Below are 19,544 nucleotides of genomic sequence, written 5' to 3' on the forward strand. Positions count from 1 at the left end.
GGGGACTAGAGATGAGCCTAGAGAGGTGGGTAGAGCCAGGTCATGAAATGCCTCCTCACCTTGACAAGGACTTGGGACTTAGTGTGAGGGCCGCAGGGAGCTATTGGGTGTTTTTTGTTTTGTATTTTTGTTTGTTTTATTGAGGTCATATTGGCTTATAAAGTTGTGTAAATTTCAGGTGTACATTATTATATGTCAGTTTCTGTATAGGCTGAATCGTGTTCACCACCAATAGTTTTTATCCATTACCATGCATATGTGCTCCTTTACCCCTTTCACCCTCCCTTCACCCCTTCTCCTCTGGTAACCAGTAATCTCTTCTCCTTGTTTGTTTATCTTCCACATATGAGTGAAATCATACGGTATTTGTCTTTCTCTGTCTGACTTATTTCACTTAGCATAATACCCTCAGGGTCCATCCATGTTGGGGTGTTCTTGTTTGTTTGTTTTTTTGTTTTAAAGTATGCTTTTTGGTGAGGAAGATTGGCCCTGAGCTAACATCTGTTGCCAATCTCCCTTTTTTTTTTCTCCCCAAGGCCCCAGTACATAGTCGTATATCCTAGTTGTAGGTCATTTTAGCTCCTCTATGTGGGACACCGCCACAGCATGGCTGGATGAGCAGTGTGTAGGTCTGTCCCCAGGATCCGAACCAGTGAACCCTGGGGTGGTGAACTTAACCACTTGGCCACAGGGCTGGCCCCATGTTGAGGTGTTGTAATCAGGGGAATGACATGATCTGCCAGGGCTAGAAGCAGAGAGACTAGATGAGAGCCCATTTTGGCCCCCAGGCAAGAGACAATGGTGACCTGGAGAGGAGTGGGGCCATTGGAAAATGGAGAAAAATAAGTTGATTGGATAAATAGTAAGAAGTTTGTTAGACAAGACTTGGTGATGAACTGGATGTGACCAGTGAGGGAGGAAGGAAAGACAGTAGCCCAAGGTGGTCAGGGAAGGTTTTAGAGGCTGTGTCTTTAAGGATGGGGAGGGTTCCCTTTGGCAGGCAGGAAGAAGAGAACATTGAGGGCCTGGAAATCCCTGCAGAGGCTGGGAGTTGGGAAAGGCCAGCATGGGCTGGGGACCAGGGGTAGATCAAATGGTTGGTGGAGGAGTTAGTTCAAGAACTAAGTGAGAGAGCAGGTGGAAAGGGGAGGTGGGGCCTTTGCACAGCTCTGGGATTCCAGCTGAGAGGTTGGGGCTTTAAGCTACAGCTGATGGAGAACCATGAAAGGATTGGGGGGATGGGGTGACCTGATGGGCTGGAGGAAGTAGGAAGCTTGGTTGCTAGTAACTGTCGTTTACTGAGTGCTTACTGCGGATGAAGTGTTTTAGTAATGATTACAGCTACCAGGTTTTCAGTCTTGATGCTGTGCAGACACCATGCCAAGCTCATCTTCACCATAATCCTATGGGTAGACACTATCATCTCCTCACTATCTTATGGTGGAAGGAGGTGAGGTTTAGAGAGGTTCAGTGACGCACCCAAGGCCACATATGAGGAGGCCAGGACAGAACCCAGGGCTGACTCTGGATGTGAGCACTTGCCCTCTCTGCCTAATGCCTGTTGCTTCTCCTGGTGGGAGTCCTTTGGAGAATTCAAGCCATAGGGGGTGGAAGGCCAGACTGAGGGAAAGGTGAGGAAATGGGAAGAAAGTAAGATGAAAAGGACAGTGTCAAGGACGCTGTACACCAGCCCAATCCTGTCCGCTTTACTTCCTCTAGGATTGGCGAACCCTCTAAGGAGCCCATTGTAGATGAAGATGATGATGTAGCTGAAGAGAGACAAAGAATTATTAGTGGAGGAAATAAAACTGATATCTTACGGCTAAATGAACTAACCAAGGTAAGGGAATAGGTGTGTTCCTTTGGAGGTGCCAGTTGGACCCAGAGATGGCATGACGTTGTAATTTGCCTTCTGTAGAATAAGCGATATGCCTATGCAAGCAACTCATTTTTCTAATTTTATGTGGAGTTGTCATCTCTGTCTTGTCACTTGTCTTCCAAGAACATCTAATTCCTATGCATTTTCCCCAGCATTCATCTTGGGTACTGACGGGCTCAGCAAGAGCCACTCCAACTGAGCACCAATAGCCTTTCTCCATTCCTTTTCTGCACAGCGGGTCAGCTCTGAGATTTCTCAGTGCTCATAGCACCCTTCTGAACACCCGTGTCCATATGTAACCTCCTCATGTTGGCAGTTTTCACCTAAACCGTCCTTTGCTCTCTTGCCCTCCCTGCTCTAGCCCTCTCTCAGTCCTCAGTCCAGTTTCTCTGGGTCTTGCAGATTTACTCAGGCACCTCCAGCCCAGCAGTGGACAGACTGTGTGTGGGAGTCCGCCCTGGAGAGGTGGGTACTCTGCAGACCCCACACAAAAGGGCTTCAGAAAATCAGCTCCTGTGCACGTCTCTTCTCCCCTCAGAAGCAGAGCTACCCAATAGAAGTAAAACACAAGCCACTATAGTCATTTTAAATATTTCAGTAGCCCCAGGAAGAAAGCAAAACCAGGTGAAATTAATCTTAATCATTTATTTTATCCAATATATCTGAAATATTATCACTTCGACACGTAATTCATATAAAACATTATTAATGAGATATTTTACATCCCTTTTTTTGTTGTTGTTCTTCAAAATCCAGGGTGTGCTTTACACTTACAGCACATGTCAATTCAGACTTGACGTGTTTCAAGTGCTCAGCAGCCACTGTAGTGGAGGAAAAATTCTCTTTCCTACTCCCCTCCTAGGTTCTCTGGCTGGGGCTCTGTAAATCAGACTGACAAAAACAGATTAAGAAGAGAAAAACAAAGAGAAGTGTGTTAGCATGCACATCACACGTACACAGGGGAGAGGAATGACTCAAAGGGGTGGTTAGAACTTGGGCTTAGATAGCATCCTAGCAAAGGGACAATGCATTTTTAGAGAAGTGACAAGACAAAGGAAAGGGACTTTGAGTTTCTAGGGTCGGAAATTGTGGGAAGGCAAATATCTGGGGAACTAATGTGAATAAAGGCTAGTTGTTAAAGTTTGTTATGTAGATTCCTCTGGTGCCGCCTCCAGGCTGATAAGGGTCTAGAGTTGTCTCCACTGATTTGCTCCTGTCCTTCCTTGTATAGAGGGGAAGGGAACACCTTGTAAGTTTATGTCCTGCTTTGAGGCGAATTGGGGGAGGCGGTAGAGAACTTTTTGTACCTGCTTCTTCTCAATTGCCTTCACCTCAAAATCATCCTTATGGCAAAGTGGCATATTTTAGGGTGGCATATTCTGCTACTGTACACCACATGTGGCTATCTAGTGGCCTCTGTAATGGCAGCACAGGTCTAAAATGCCTACCCCCAACCCACACATTTGCCCTGGGCCTGACACTCCGGACCTTCTTGGGCTCTAGGGTGAGGCCAATTCTGTGTGTTCTCCCACAGTGCTTTGGCCTCCTGGGAGTGAATGGAGCTGGGAAAACAACCACATTCAAGATGCTCACTGGGGACACTACAGTGACCTCAGGCGATGCCACTGTAGCAGGCAAGAGGTGAGTGTCTTGCTCATCCTGTCTCAGGATATCTCTGAAAGTTTTGGGCCATGTCCCATCCCAGCATAGGGAGAATGAGCATCAGACCCTGTGTCTGAGGGTGACTCTGAGAGCGTGAAAGATCTGTGCTGAAGAGTAGACCTCCCAGCAAGCATGGTCCAAAAAGTCCAAGACAGAGACCCTCTGGAAAATTGAATTGAACTGTGATTGTTAAGAGATTCCTCTGTTAACGTGGATTCTTGGAAAGTTCTGGGAAGCACTAAGACAGTGGTTCTTACTTTTTGGGGGTTCATGGACTCCTTTGAGTATCTGATGAACACTTGAACTTCTTCCTATAAAAATACACCATTGCCCACTATTACCCCACTCCACACATTTTGGCAAAGAGTTTCAGGCCATTTACTGAGCCCTGAAACACATTTATGGTTTATGGAAGGACCCCTGGGTCCCGGGTTAAGAACCCGTGTGTTGAAGCATCATTTCTCTGGGTCAAGTTTCTAGATAGGGGTTGCTTCAAGGGCCCTTGAGGACCTTAATCTGCATTGACTATCTCTGTGCTGATGCTTGGCTTTGCTAGGCCAAGGAACCTTTATAAAAGGAAAACTGGCATATGCCCTTGGATTCTGGAGTGGGCCTACTGCTCTCTGTAATAACGTGTGAATAAATAGACTGCTCCTCTATGGGACAGGATGGAGAACATGAGCTCACACCTCTTTCCAGGATGCTCCTTTAACACCAAAGCTCACACATTAGATGTGCCCAGAGAAACCCTCTGCCCTGGTTTATAAGTGGAGTTAGGCACTGCTGACGTCTGCCCAGCATCTGCCTGACTGGGGCCTCCTTCCCTCACCTGAGAGCCATCCTCAACAAGGCCCAATACCCATGAGGCAGGGGGAGTCTTGAGCCTACTTCACAGGCTTGGACAGAATGAATTTGATTCTCTGGCCTTCCCCAACCATCCCTGTTTGGTCTAGAGCATTGGGACTAGCAGGGGTGCAGCAAGGTCACCGCTTAGCCTACAACCAAGCAAATGACTTCATGATGGTAACAAAAGGAGTCTTGGGAGATCAGAGGGTGGAGGGCAGGGGGATGTAATAGGATTTGCCATGAGACATCAAGTCTGATGCCCAGAAGGTAAAACTAAGATGGAAACTAAAAAGAAACTATAGGTTCAAGACACAGGATTGGGGTTCTCTGGTGGGGCAGCTCCTGTGAATTTGGCAAAGTACCCTCCTTGCTTCCCTGGGTGGTGTTAATTGGTCCAGCCATAGCTGAAGTCATTTTTGTCATAGTGAGGGACTGCTTGACCTCTCTCTGTCCCCTCCTATTACATCCATCCTTTATTCATAGATCCTAGGGTATAAGGGGAGGGGGAAGAGATTAGACCAGCCTATGGACAGTTTATTTTTTCATCAAGGCAATATATTTTCTAGTGAGGGAGAATATGTTAGTCAAAGGGAGTTGATAGAACTTAATTCACTTCATCTCTTCTCTCTGGGAGCCTCTTGCTCTGGGTGTTGATCTGATTGGTTCCTCTTTCATTGACCGTATCTCTGCCAGTAAATACAGACGGAGAAGTTTACTTCCATTGGGAAGGATGCATCTTCTCTGGCTACTTCCCAAATGTCTGAAAGAGATCAAAAACCACTGATCATGTTCTTAAACCTGATCTTCCCTTGGTTTTTAAACTCACATATGAGGTGATCCAATCAAAACCAAAGCTGACTTTGGATAACAGGTGTTCAATTTATCCTAGACAGGGAAACTGAGGAGGATCTGACTGGATTCAAAGCTCAGAACTCCTGAAGTTCATCGGTTTCTAACCAAAGGCCCCTGCTTTCATTCCTAAATGTTGTACACATTTCTGAAACAAAGTGGGAAAAGAGAAGAGGCAGCTCTCTTATCCCATTGGCAGAAGCTTCTCCAGGCCCAGCTCTCAGGCACCTCCACCTATGAAGGAAACTTACTAATTGCTTTTTCTTTTTGCAGTATTTTGACCAATATTTCTGACGTGCATCAAAGTATGGGCTACTGTCCTCAGTTTGATGCAATTGATGACCTGCTCACAGGGCGAGAACATCTGTATCTTTATGCCCGGCTTCGAGGTGTACCAGCAGAGAAAATCGAGAAGGTAAAAAATGGTTTGTAATGGCCACTCAGGAGTTTGGTAAACCATAAGCCTGTTTCATGAGAGTGCATTTATTTAGATTTGGGAAAGCTGGAACATGCTATCCATTCGTTCTTTCAACAAATGCTTACTGAGGGTCTACTATGTTTCAGGTACTGTTCTAGAAGATGGGGTATAGCAAAGAACAAAACAAGAAATCCCTGCCCTAGTATATAACCAAATGATATATACATTTACCCTTCGATCCAGCAATCCCACTTCTGGGAATTTACCTTGAAGATAAACCTCCCACAGAACAAAATGCACATGCACAACGTTATTCATTGTATTTGTAGTCACAAAATATTGGAAATTACCTAAATGTTCAGGCATAGGAGATTGATTGAATAATTTATGGAACATATACACGATAAAGTCTTATGCAACTGTAAAACAAACAAAAAAAAGAACAAGGAAAATCTCTGGGAACTGATATGGAATTATTTTCCAAGAGATATTGTTAAGTGAAAAAAACAAAGTGCAAAAGAGCACATGTAGAATGCTGCTTTTTAATGTAAGAAAGTGGGAAAAATAAGAAAGCATCCATATGTCTGCTTACCTTTACATATAGAAAGTTGGAAGGATAAACCTGGAAACAATGAATTTGGTGATCAACAAGAGGGAAATGGGAAGGAATAACACTTCTCTCAGGATATCACTTCATATAGTTTTGACTTTTGGAAGCATATTAATGTTCTACATATTCAAAAAATAAAAGTAAATCAATAAGAATAGGAAGGGGGTAAAAATGAAAACAAAAAGAAAATCCTAACCACTGAAAGAAAACTGAAACAAATTAATCCAATTTTATTCAAATAAATATTACACAGAAGGGGAAGAAAAGAACTAATAAAAATAACTAATGACACAGTATTTGACTATATATCCTCAGTCTTGGGCAGGTAGAACAGAGGCAAAGATCTACAAACAAATTCTGAGCTCTTGTTGGCCAATATTTTTTATAGTGGCATGGGCAAAGCAATTCTGAAATAATTTTAGGTGTGTTATAGGACTAAGTAAATGAATAAATGTGTTAATGAGGTTGGGAACCAGAGTCCTCACTGTGGATGAAGGGACATGCAAATATGGAAAGCAATAAAGCTGAAAAGAACCCTGTGGGATGGATTGGAATTGGAGATCTCACTGTGAACTCATGAAACATTTGTATGCATGTGTTTGTACATGCGTGTATATGTGTTCATGGATATTGCACATAGGCATGGATATGTACGTGTGTATGTTTGTGTATGCATATAAGTGTCCTCTGAAAGGGCCAAGAAGCAAAAATATCCTAGTGGCAATGAGCACACTTAGTGCCCAGATTTTGTTCTCTAATATTATTCCCCACCCAAAGGAACCGTGACTCCTCAGATAAATGACAGATTTCAGGGCTGGATCATCATAGGCATAAAATGAGCCTGGAACATCTTATTATGCCAGAAAGTTAAAAAGTGCTTTTAAAAAAATGGTGGGAGCATATCACAAGAACACAGGAGCCATCTTGAAGGGGCTCCCAGTGACCAAATATGGGACAATTTGAGCATCAAAATAATTAAATACCATGATAAATTATAAAACATTGGGAGAAAAGTAGGAATTCACAAGTCCATTCTGTTAAATAGATAATCAGGAGAGAAGGGAGTGTTCTTGCTTACAGTCAAATGCTGAGACCCAACTGTTTAGTATGGAGGACGTTCTAGAATTGGAAAATCATTTTGCAATGACCATAGTAAAGATTGGATTGCATAAGAATCATCAATGGTTGCTAAATCTAGGGGAAACTTTTTATAAGAAGCAAGATATTTGTATGGTTTAAAATTATCTTCTACAAATTGCTTATTGGTTTCAATGGAGAAGCATAATAATAATTTTATAATGGAGAAATTAGACAAAAACTTAACTGGATGATCAAAATTAACTGACCCACTAGGGGCAGATGGCCATCTCATGCCCCTAGATGTGACACCCTAAGAAGGACACAGCTTTACCTATGGAATATTCTGATTGGGAATGTATAACTTGAATCTTAGGGGGAAACATCAGACAGACTCCAAAGGAAGAACATTCGATTAAAAAAAAATTCAGGAACTGTATTCTTCAAGAGTATCAAAGTCATAAATGACAAAGAAAGGCTGTGGAAATGTTCCTGGTCACAAGAGGCCAAGTAGACACAGTGACTGAATAAGGGACACTAGACCGCATCTGGGACTGGAGAGAAATAATGGGATGAAGAACGTTATTGGACCAGTTGACAAAACTGAACTGTGAAGAGTAGATTAGATTAAAATATTATAACAATGTTAAATTTCTTGACACTGATACCTGTACTGTGGTTATGTAAGAGAATATCCCTATTCTTAGGAAATATACACTGAAGTATTTAGGAGAGAAAGACCATGATGTAGAACTTACTCTCAAATGGATCTGAAAAAATGTGTATGTGTATAAGAGAGGGAGAGAGAAAGAAGTTTGTGAGTGTTCTTTGTACTACTCTATTTCTTACGTGTTTCTGTAAGTTTGAAACTATCTCCAAAGAAAAAGTTAAAAATGGAGCTTACATTATAGTGGGAGGAATAGACGATAATTAGATAACGAAGTAAAAAACACACAGTACAATTGAGAGTGAAAAGTCCTTGAGGGAGAAAAAGAGCAGAGAAGAATTGTTGGGGTGGGGTTTGCATGTGTAGGTAGGGTGGTCCAGGGCAGACCTCACAGAGGAGGTGACTCCTGAGTGAAGACAAAAGGAGCTGAAAGAGGGAGCCAGCAGTGTGGATGTCTAGGGAAAGAACATTCCAGGCAGAGGTACAAGTGCAGAAGTCAGCAGCATTGTAGGCTTGTCTCCAATGACTTCCCTAGTTTTGCTCCTGTGCACGCGTGTGCACATGCACACACACACACACGCTCACACCTATGGTTCCCTGTTGAGTCCCCTCAAAGCACTGTTATAATCTGTGATTATTCTGTTTATTTTGGTTGTCTGTCACTGCCCCCACCGTCTGTGAGTACAAGGTCACTGGTTATGTGCATCATTATTCTCCAGTGCCTAGTACAGCGCCTGGCTCATAGTGGGTGCTCAATAAGTATGCATGTGATGTACAAGACCTCAAATGTGACCCTGTTCAGGGATGAAATCAAGGGGACCCACGATCTTTTCAAATAGACCCTAGAACTCTTCCTCTTCCCCTCCCAGCATAGTCCTGGACACTGGGCTAGAAGCACTGCCTTGCTCTTTGTAAAGCTGAAGGCCAGTTCTCAGGGGGCTGCACCCACCGGGTGCTGAGCTGACCAAGGCACACCGAGATCTAAGGCACACAGTGGACAGGAGATACCTGGTCCCTGAAGCATGTTCCAGAGAACATGAGCCAGCAGGTGGCCCTGCTGCAGCCTAGCTGGGTCTGTCATCCTGGATGTGGGAAATCTGGGAACCCAAGACTTTGAATCGGTGGAGGTTTGGGGTGTTTGCTTGTTTGTCTTTCTCAAATGGGATTCCTTTCTCTCCCCTAGGTTGCAAAGTGGTGTATTCAGAGCCTGGGCCTGTCTCTCTACGCAGACCGCCTGGTCGGCACCTACAGTGGGGGCAATAAGCGCAAACTCTCCACAGCCATTGCCCTGATAGGCTGCCCACCGCTGGTGCTGCTGGTGAGGGGCACTGCGACCTGTGGGGACAGGCGGGCCCAAGGGCTTGAACGGGGAGCTGCATCTCTGTGGCTGGGTTGGCAGATTTGGAAAATGCAGCCAACTGTTGTTGTCTGGGCTGCCCCCTATACTGCTCGTTTTGAGTGATTCAGCCCATTGTTCTTCACAGCTCTTGGGGGAAACTGGAGTCATAGCACATGCTCACTCTGAGTTCCTGGGAAGTCTCTTGTGGGGCCACAGGCCCACAGCAGAATGTTCAACCCCTCTACGGAAATGTCAGTGTTGGGTCAGAAATTACTACTGCCCGAGGAGGTCTGTTCAGGATCTGAAGAGGACAGGAACGTTGGCCTGGATCAAAGGCTCATGTGACTCTCACAGGAGCCAGGCCAGGCTGGAGGCCCCAGGTGCCCTGGGTTTATGAAGGCATGGGTTGCAGGACTTGGAGGGAACCAGAAAAGTCATCTGAGCTATCTCCTGGCCTCCTTGCAAACATAGGTGTAGGAGTTTTTTTTTTTTTCTTTTTTAAGGTAATTCTACCATTGTCTTCATTAACCTTAATCCATTTATGGGCTGAAATGAGTCTAGAGATGTGCATGTTGTGTCTTTACTCTCCTGGTCCACCTCCTGCCTTCTGTACCCTGTACTGGGTACCCTGGGTCTCACCCCACTGGGAGTGACTTTGAGCAGCATCTGCCATAAAGCAGAGCTGCTTGGAGGGAGTCAGCCAAGGAGGGTGCAGTAGCCAGGAGAGGCCGGCTCCAAGCCCTGCCCCTGCCCCCTCTGCCTCCCCACAGGATGAGCCCACCACAGGCATGGACCCCCAGGCACGCCGCATGCTGTGGAACACCATCGTGAGCATCATCCGAGAAGGGAGGGCTGTGGTCCTCACATCCCACAGGCAAGAGATTCCCAGGGACTGGGGTGGAGCCGGTGGCAGGCAGGAGTCCTCCACAGCCCTCACTCTCTGTCCTGCCCACAGCATGGAAGAATGTGAGGCCCTGTGTACCCGGCTGGCCATCATGGTGAAGGGCTCCTTTCAGTGTCTGGGCACTATTCAGCACCTCAAGTACAAGTAAGGAGATGTGGGGGGTTGGGGGGGCCCTTTATTACCTTCCTGGGAGAGGGGTCAACCAGGCCCTGTGCTCTCTGCTGACACTTGGGAGTGTCCTGCTGCCCTCCCACGAGCAGAAGCAGATGGTAGCCGGGCCTCATTCTGCAGCAGCAGATGGAAAACTCTGTTGTGCTGAAAGAAACTCCTTTATATTGGGCTAATTGCCCAATTGTGGTTGAAGGCTCTCCAAGTCTCCAGATGGGGGTTTCTTATTGGGATGTATGCAGAGCCTGGCTGGGATAAGGAAGGGTCACCACCATTGCCTCATTATCCCACCACTTATCCCAACGGATCCAGGACCAATGACCTATTTGATTAGAGTCCACAACCAACATAGGAATGATAAGGGGTCCAAACAGCCTGAGAGTCAGTTTTCCTTTCTGGCATGCTGTATGCTTTTGAGTTTGAGAAATGACCAGTATTATACAACAAACCAGCAATTCCAGTAGTCTTCAGTAAGATTATCCTGTCCCCCTAAGTTGTAAACAATGCATTATTAATAATAGTTTGTGTGTCAAAGCTATCAGTTAAAACAAGATTATGATAATAATGCCACCCTCCCTTGCAATCTGATATGCTTTATAAATTAGGAAATGTTTTATGGTTATCACTCATTTATTTAACAAACACTTTTTGAGAGTCCAGAATGTAGAAGTCACCATGCTAGTTGGCAAAAGGAACAGCACATAACCCACCTTGTCTATATCAAGATGCTTAATCTTGAGGGGCCCATGGGAGGGTGGTGCATAGTACACAGCATCCTTCATATGCATCAGAGCAGATAAATGATGGAGAGAAAGGTCCAGCAGATTAGCTGTGTTTGGGTATTTGACCCCTGGTTTTTTTTTTTTAATTACAGTTTTTTTTTTTTAAAGATTTTATTCTTTCCTTTTTCTCCCCAAAGCCCCCCGGTACATAGTTGTATATTCTTAGTTGTGGGTCCTTTTAGCTGTGGCATGTGGGACGCCGCCTCAGTGTGGTTTGATGAGCAGTGCCATGTCCGCACCCAGGATTCGAACTGACGAAACACTGGGCCACCTGCAGCGGAGGGCGCGAACTTAACCACTCGGCCACGGGGCCAGCCCCTGACCCCTGATTTCTTTAGCAACTACAGCTCGGACACTGCACAGATATCTAGGGGGACTTTAGCATGTGAGGTCACCAGACCTGTGTCAGCAACTCCTTGTGTCCAACTGCTGGAGACGTGGATGTTCCCTACTCCCTTCCCTCTCTTTTCTCAATATCCCAATGGTAGAGCAGGGGAGAGGGGAGAACTCCCCACATGCAGGGACAGTCAATATTCCAGAGCTGAAAGGTAAAGGAATTTTATCGTAGGGGGAACATCCCTTGATCAAGGAGGAAGCATCGAAAGAAATTGCAACTGACACAGTATACCCTGACATAAGTGTATAGGGACGCCAGCAGGCCGTGCACACACTCTCTGGAGGACCATTCTTCATCCACCTGCAGGTGACCAGCTCACCTGGTGAGAAGGGGAGAGAAGCACTGATGACCCTGGCCCTGACAGCTCCATTTGTTCTGGAAGCTTCCACAGGGAAGTGCTGCCTTCCCAAGCTTTACTACCAACTGGCCAGTCTCTTAAGGTCTCTTTCTATGACTGAGTAAGCACTGGCCCAACACACCATCAGGACACCTTCTCCCTAGGCTAAAACCGCCTTTGACTTCAGCAAATATTTAAAGGGAAAGGAGCAGGGAACATCCATGTTGGACACAGGAAGCTATGACACAGGTCTGGTGACCCACTTCACCACACAGACATTTGTTGTTGTTAGTGCCGTCGAGTTTATTCTGACTCCTAGCAACCCTGTGTACAGCAGGGCGGAACCCTGCCAGTCTTTTTGCGCCATCCTCTCACCTTCCGGTGCTATACCAGCCAATGCTCCACTGCTATTCATAGGGTTTTCATGGCCAATTTTTCTAGAAGTGGGTGGCCAGTTCCTTCTTCCTAGTCTGTCTTAGTCTGGAAGCTCTGCTGAAACCTATCTACCATGGGTGGACGTTGAAATCCCAGTGGCATAACTTTCAGCATCACGGCAGCACTCAGCCACCACAGTAGGACAAACAACAGATGGTATAATAACTGACAGATGGGTGGTGGTGTTCCCTGATTGGAAATGAACCTGGGCCGCAGTGGTGAGAGTGCTGAATCTTAACTGCCAGACCATCAGCACTGGCTCCCCAGGCATTTAGACTGCCAAAAACTAGTATCAAACTATTTCTTCAGGAACTATTGTGGGTTTCTTTCTCCTAGTCTTTTTCCTTTTTAAAGGTATGCTTTTTAGTGAGGAAGATTGGCCCTGAGCTAACATCTGTTGCCGATCTTCCTCTTTTGTTCTCCCCACAGCCCTAGTACATAGTTGTGTATCCTAGTTGTAAGTCATTCTAGTTCTTCTATGTGGGATGCTGCCACAGCATGTCTTGAAGAGCCATGTGTGGTCTGCACCCAGGATCTGAACTGGTGTACCCTGGGCCAGCAAAACAGAGCACAAACTTAACCACTCGGCCGTGGGGCCGGCCCCCTTTCTCCTAGTTTTAAACATGCACATGAGGTCTATAGTATGGGCCTTTAATCCCCAATATTTTGATGAGTCTATTCCTTATTTCTGGATTGCCTTAGACCCAACTACTAACAGGCCTATACCCCGCACTGCCGTTTGCATCCCCTAGGTTTGGAGATGGCTACATTGTCACCATGAAAATCAAATCCCCTAAGGACGACTTGCTTCCCGACCTGAATCCCGTCGAACAGTTCTTCCAGGGGAACTTCCCGGGCAGCGTGCAGAGGGAGAGGCACTACAACATGCTCCAGTTCCAGGTCTCCTCCTCCTCCCTGGCCAGGATCTTCCGGCTGCTCCTCTCCCACAAGGAGAGCCTGCTCATCGAGGAGTACTCGGTCACGCAGACCACGCTGGACCAGGCGAGTCATCTGAGGGGCACCACGTGCAGAGGCGGAGCTGTGCAGACTGGGCTGAACGCCCAGCCTGAGCTGGAATCCACATGACATGCCTGATTTTTAACCCTGTTGTCCCTCTGTCCGTTAGGGTAAAACTTGGTGTATCAGAAATTGTTTTTTAACAGTATTTTAGTCATTGGCAAACCTCATTGACTTTACATCATCCTTCCCCACTACACTATGATTTCATTTCATCCTTCCTGGTTTGAGGTGGTGCCTTTTTACTCTTTTCAAATCAACTTTACTGATGCTTAATTTACATACAATAAAATGCAGCCATTTAAAGTGTACAATTCAGGGCCAGCCCAGTGGCACAGTGGTTAAGTTCACATGCTCCACTTCAGTGGCCTGGGGTTGCCGATTCGAATCCCAGGCACGGACCTATCCACTGCTTGTCAAACCATGCTGTGGCAGGTGTCACACGTATAAAGTAGAGGAAGATGGGCATAGATGTTATCTCAGGGCCTATCTTCCTCAGCAAAAAGAGGAGGATTGGCAGCAGATGTTAGCTCATGGCTGATCTTCCTCAAAAAATAAAATAAAATAAAAAATAAAGAGCATTAAAATAAATACATTAAAATAATAAAGTGTACAATTTGGTGAGGTTTGGAAAATGTGTGTGCCATTTGTCAGGTTTTTTATTTTTATTTATTTTTTTAAGATTGGCACCTGTGCTATCTGTTGCCAATCTTTTTTTTTTTCTTCTTCTTCTTCTCCCCAAAGCCCCCAGTACATAGTTGTACATTCTAGTTGTCAGTGCCTCTGGTTGTGCTATGTGGGACGCTGCCTCAGCATGGCCTGATGAGTGGTGCCATGTCCACACCCAGGATCCAAACCGGCAAAACCCTGGGCCACCGAAGTGGAATGAACGAACTTAACCACTCGGCCAGATGGCCGGCCCCTGTCAGGTTTTTTAGTGTGATAACTTTTTTTATTGTAGTAAAATATATATAACAGAATTAATCATTTTTAAGTGTACAATTTAGTGGCATTAAGTACATTCATACTGTTGTGCAACCATCACCACTATCTATCTCCAGAAATTATTCATCTCTCGAATGTAATGTCCTCAAGGTTCATCCGCCTTGTGGCATGTGTTGGAATAGCCTTCTTTTAAATGCTGAGTAATACTCCATTGTGTGTGTATGCCCCCTTTTGCTTATCCATTCATCCATTTAGACATTTAGTTTTTCCGGGGGTTATTTGTTGTTGCTGTTTGTTTGTTTGTTGTAAATAAACATCCTTAAAGAACGTTCAGTAAAGCAGGGAAATAGGCAAGTCTCCATGTCCCCTTGGAGGAGCTGGCTCACCAGCACCTTCTTGTCAGCCATAGCAGATGAAGTCAGGAGCGGGAGGCACGGTCACACTGCACCTGAATAAGGAACAGAAAAGAGAAGAGATCAGATTCTTGTTTTGCTTTGTTTCTAGTTTCTTCTGAGGAGGTTTAGGAGGACACTGCTAGCTGAGAATCTGCCTTGCTTTGTTAACCCCAAACCCTGGTGCCCCAAGTCCCTTGAATCCTCCCACAAGAACTCCTTTGGCTTAGCTCAGAATTCTAAGAAACAAGCCCTATTCAGGGACCTGGTGGCCGGGCTTCCTCAGGTGGGCCAGCCTCCCCTCCTATAGAACATAAGCTGCTCCAGCAGGGCTGTGGAAAAGAGAAAGCGGAGTGGGTAGGTGGGTGCAGGGTACCATTTTTCTGGAAACATCTACCTACTTGCTCTTCTCTTCCCTCCAGGTATTTGTGAACTTTGCTAAACAGCAGACTGAAACTCACGATGTCCCTTTGCACCCTCGAGCTGCTGGAGCCAGCCAACAAGCCAAGGTACCCCTGCCACTTTTTCACAGTTGACTGCTTGAGGTGGATCCTCAGCTCAAGGACAGTCCACTGGGCCTCAGGGGCCCCAAGGCCCAGATATGCCTCCTGCAGGGAGCCCCACCCTACCACATCCCCACAATGTCCCCACCATATACCAACCACGTCCCTGCCACTCCCCACAAGTTCTGTCCTGAAGGACTTTTCAATCAGTAATTGTGTGAGTTCCTTTTATAATCAGGAAGCCACTGGGATGGTATGAGAGAGCATTTTGAACTTTCTCACATGTTTTTGCTTACAGAGAAAAGCTTGGATTTTGTAAATAAGCAGGGAAGATAGGAGAGAATATTAAAACGTTTGGTTGTTGGGATACTTGACATCTATGTCTGGTCATATGATTGAGTTTCAAAGGAAGGTGATTAACTGGCACTCCTTTTCAGTGGTGGGCACATTTGATTAGAGCAAGAATTATCACCTATTTTAGGAAGAGGGCTCTTTGTTCTTTATAAAAATATCAAGATGATGGAGGAGGAAGCAATAGATAACTGTGACAACACTTTGGTGCTTCCAGGTTCCTGCACTGGCATGGTTCCCCCCATAAGAAGCACGCCCACCCCTTCCGAGTTCCCCAGAAAGAGGGAGAGAAAGAGAGAAAGTACTGGAGGAAGCTCCAGGATCCAGAACCCCTTGGCTTAAGCCTAGGATTTTAAAGGGATGAATTAACTCAGCTATTCTCGCCAGACTCAGCTGGAGAGTAAATCAAATAAAATTAAAGCATTTTTCCAATAAGCAAAGATGTGCAAAACCTTTCCCTTAAAATTCTCATTCCTCCCACCAGTTTCTTAATTGCAAGAAAAACCAAATACCACTAATGATTGAAACATTCCTTTCCAAGGCCATCCTTGTGATGAATTTTTCCCCTTCCTCTTGACCAGTAGAGACCTAATGGTTACTTGGCAAGGTTGACTTTGCCCCTCATCTCCCCAGAGGGCTCAGAAATGCCCAAGTAAAGGCACCTGTCCAGGGAGAATTAGTTTTGCTAAGATTTTCCAGCCACTCTTTTTCATTTATAGATCTTGTACTTGCTGTTTACACCTATAGAAACTTATTCTTTGAAAACAACTTAGAGTTATGAATTTCTTTTATAATTCAGAATACATAGTTGGTTAACAAAAGTGTTTCCTAGAACTAGCAATGGTCTCCCCACCACCACCTGGCATATTCCCTCTTAAGGGCTAACACCAAGTCACCTCTGGGCCAGGCGAGGGGCGCCGATGGTCTAAGATCTGCAGCAGTTAATTCCAAACTTTTCTCCCTTACTGGATGTGACTATTTTTCTATTTTGCTTGTCACATTTTAGCATACAAATATTAGAAAACCAACTACAACACATTTATTAGATTGGTATATTTTATAATAAATTTGTGATTCAAAACCTAACTCTGACTTTATGACATAGTACCTTTACAAAGGTTTGCAAAAATCCTTCCGTATAGCCTTGTATATAAATAAATGTCATGAAACAAATAGTAATTACGTTCTTGTTTACATTACACCACTTTAAAATAATTTTCCTTAAAGTATCCTACAAACAAGAAAAAGATCGTTTCTCTCAACGAGTTCTAGAAAACATTCACAACTTGCCTCTGAACGAGACTGAGAGCGCAGCTTCAGGAAATTCAGTAGGTTGGTGGCTTCACAGCCCCAGTTTGTGAGCGACAACCACAACCACAGCGACGTTTCCTTATCTAGAGATCAGTGTGTCTGCTTGTCAAGAATGTTTTAAACTCTTAATGGCCTCAGTCCTGGAAAATATCTTTTGGGATGAGGCTTTGTAGAATCTCACAATCTGTTTTATGAAAACAGGTGAAGGTCAAGGTTTTGCTAGATGACTAGGTGGTGATAGGTGATCAGTCAACTTAGAAACATCCTAAATGGGTTAATAATTGAGTGACCATCATGTGTTTTCCAAAATTGGAAACAACTCAGATCAATTTCTGATCCTTATTCTTACACATTGTTACGGAGTTTCCACATATAACTTAGGTCCTTATCAATTAGTGTCTGAAGTACCTGCAGCCTTGAGTGGGATCCTTGCCCCACCTCAAATCATGTTCTTAGCCCTAAATGCTAGATTAGTCATCTTCTTAACAGGATGTGTGACTTTAAACCAGATAATTGATAAACCACATTTTGTCTCGACTGGTTGGGCCTACCTCTGACGCCCTCCTTTCCCTACCACCCAGCTGGGTATTGGTTCAGGAATTCAACCTGCTCTTTCTAAATGGCGACCATGTCTCTCCGGTTAAAAAGGTCACCTTGGTGTCCACTTCTCCAGGAGCTGTACTTAGTGCCCGAGCTTTGATCTGGAGTCTGCTCTTCAGAACCCCAGCTCCAGTATCTCCCCACCCTCCCATCCCCCAGTCAAATTTTCCTGCTTCCCAGGAGCCACCTCTGTAGGAAGTGGACAAAGGGAATTCTGCACCTCAGGGATGACCTAAATTATGACTTCTTGGCTTTTAAGACAGTAAGAGTATGGTAACTTTTGGGGGCTAAAAAAGAAGGTAAATGATACCATAACAGCCTTTGGAAGTGGCACAGAGAGTGTAACTTCCCTCTCAGATGTCAGCGTGTGCACACACAAGAGTGTGAATCATTATAACCTCTAGAGTGTAGAGCCAGAGGGACCTGCAGGATCATCTGGTCTGACCTTTTCACAGACAAGGAAACAAAGATAACCCTTAACCTTGATGACGTGACAGAATCACAGTGCCCTGGGCTGAGCTTCCTTCAGAGACTGGTTGACAGCTGTTTAACTTCTAAAATCTGGAAGCCTTTGCCCTATCTATTTAGAAAACCGAGCTGATGAGAGTCCATCTGATCTCCTTCCACAGATCTGATCCTCCACACTGCTCACTCGCTACAGCCGGAAAGGAACTCTGGGCTGCTGGATGACTTTTGCCATGTGGTCATCTGTCCAGACCTGCTAGCAAAAGTAATCCCTTGGCAGCAGAAAAAAACACATATGGGGCATACAGCAAACTTAGAAGGGGGCTCTTTCTGAAGAAAACCAGAACTGACTTGCTCACCTGGAACACCTGGTGATGAAACTGATCCGGCCAAACAAATGCAAACCGCTTTTCATCATGACCACAGAAGTAGAAGCCCGCTCCATCCTGCTAGTAGATTTGGCCTCAGTATTGCTCTCATTTCAAGTGGGTCTGCTTTTCTGTGTGCGTGTGTGTGTGTGTGTGTTTTATTTTTAAGGAGAAAATAAAATGCAAATGTGCTCATCACAAACTCTCCGAATTCGCTGAGCTCCCTGGTGTGCACCATCTGGTACAGTATTAGACGTTCTTTGTGTGTGTGGCTTCCTGTCATTGCTGTGAGCTTCCATGAGAGTTATTGCCACAGGAGTGCTGGTCCCAGCAAGATTCTGCAACACAGAGTGGAAGGAATGGACTAGACTTCATGCTCCACGCCAAGTCCGCTTTATAGGGTTTGAAGAAAACGCCCAACTGGCAATGCATATACACATTATCTATTACCAGCTGGGTATTATCTGAATCTAAGTTTCACGTCTGTCTGCCCAGCTTATTTGAGTGCCTACCTCATAAGTATAATTGGGACAAGAAACAAAGAGGCAAGGACAGGTGAGAGTGGATCCTTGGTTGAGTATGAGATCCAACATGCTTGTAACTTTTTCAAGAAGTCCAGGCCTCATTCACATGGTGCCGTGCCATTTCCACAGTGCTGACGTGTGCATCTTGTGCAGTGACGTTAGGAGGCAGTGTTCCCAGGACATCTAGTTGTTCACATTAAAGCTCACCAAGAATCAGAAAATAATAGTTTTAAGCCAAACCATTTCAAAAGACATGAATGAGGAGAGCAAACAGACTTCCTTGACAAGGCAGTCTCCTCTCCACGACCAACAGATGAGCCTCCTAGTTCAAACCCTTTCTAGAACAGTGCTGCTCGAGGCACAGGATACCATAGGTATACTCCAGGGTCCAGGAGGGAGGAAGGATCGGGGGAGAAAGAATCTGAGGCCAATAGCTGTTGCTGAGAAGGGGCCATAGAAGAAAGTGAACAGAAGGTGGTGACATTTTTCCCTCAACAAGGAGAGTCCAGTGCTTCTTAGAGGCAGACAGAGGGCAGGGCGCTACACATCTTTGAATCCCGCGCAGCTACTGGCTCACCACTTTGCACATAATGGATGCTTGGAAAATAACTGCCTATAGGGACTACAAAACTGCTTTGGTAGCCTCAGAGCTTAATCTGATTTTGACTTTTTTTTAAAATCTACCTATAACCAAAACC

At 45.1% G+C, this 19,544-nt stretch overlaps 1 protein-coding gene and 2 long non-coding RNA genes across 3 annotated transcripts in view; 1 reads left to right on the forward strand and 2 right to left on the reverse strand.

The window, feature by feature from the left end:
• Positions 1–18,524, forward strand: part of ABCA4 (ATP binding cassette subfamily A member 4) — a 130,625-nt gene extending 112,101 nt beyond the window's left edge. Inside the window, exons 41-50 of the mRNA XM_070592606.1 lie at positions 1,720–1,840; positions 2,282–2,344; positions 3,414–3,520; positions 5,510–5,651; positions 9,192–9,326; positions 10,118–10,221; positions 10,303–10,395; positions 13,123–13,372; positions 15,147–15,233; positions 18,119–18,524. Coding sequence (XP_070448707.1) covers positions 1,720–1,840; positions 2,282–2,344; positions 3,414–3,520; positions 5,510–5,651; positions 9,192–9,326; positions 10,118–10,221; positions 10,303–10,395; positions 13,123–13,372; positions 15,147–15,233; positions 18,119–18,124 — 1,108 coding nt within the window. The 3' untranslated portion in view covers positions 18,125–18,524. The remainder of the gene's footprint in view (positions 1–1,719; positions 1,841–2,281; positions 2,345–3,413; positions 3,521–5,509; positions 5,652–9,191; positions 9,327–10,117; positions 10,222–10,302; positions 10,396–13,122; positions 13,373–15,146; positions 15,234–18,118) is intronic.
• On the reverse strand, positions 2,510–13,326 carry LOC139079175 (uncharacterized). Its single transcript, XR_011532544.1, has 3 exons — positions 13,187–13,326; positions 5,001–5,147; positions 2,510–2,770 (listed from the first exon to the last, which is right to left on the reverse strand). It is a non-coding gene; the product is annotated as an uncharacterized lncRNA (long non-coding RNA).
• Positions 14,648–19,544, reverse strand: part of LOC139079176 (uncharacterized) — a 28,494-nt gene continuing 23,597 nt past the window's right edge. The window contains exon 3 of the long non-coding RNA XR_011532545.1: positions 14,648–14,780. This is a non-coding gene — a long non-coding RNA (uncharacterized lncRNA). The remainder of the gene's footprint in view (positions 14,781–19,544) is intronic.

Source organism: Equus przewalskii, chromosome 24 (genome assembly GCF_037783145.1).
Source record: "Equus przewalskii isolate Varuska chromosome 24, EquPr2, whole genome shotgun sequence".
Taxonomy (NCBI): domain Eukaryota; kingdom Metazoa; phylum Chordata; class Mammalia; order Perissodactyla; family Equidae; genus Equus; species Equus przewalskii.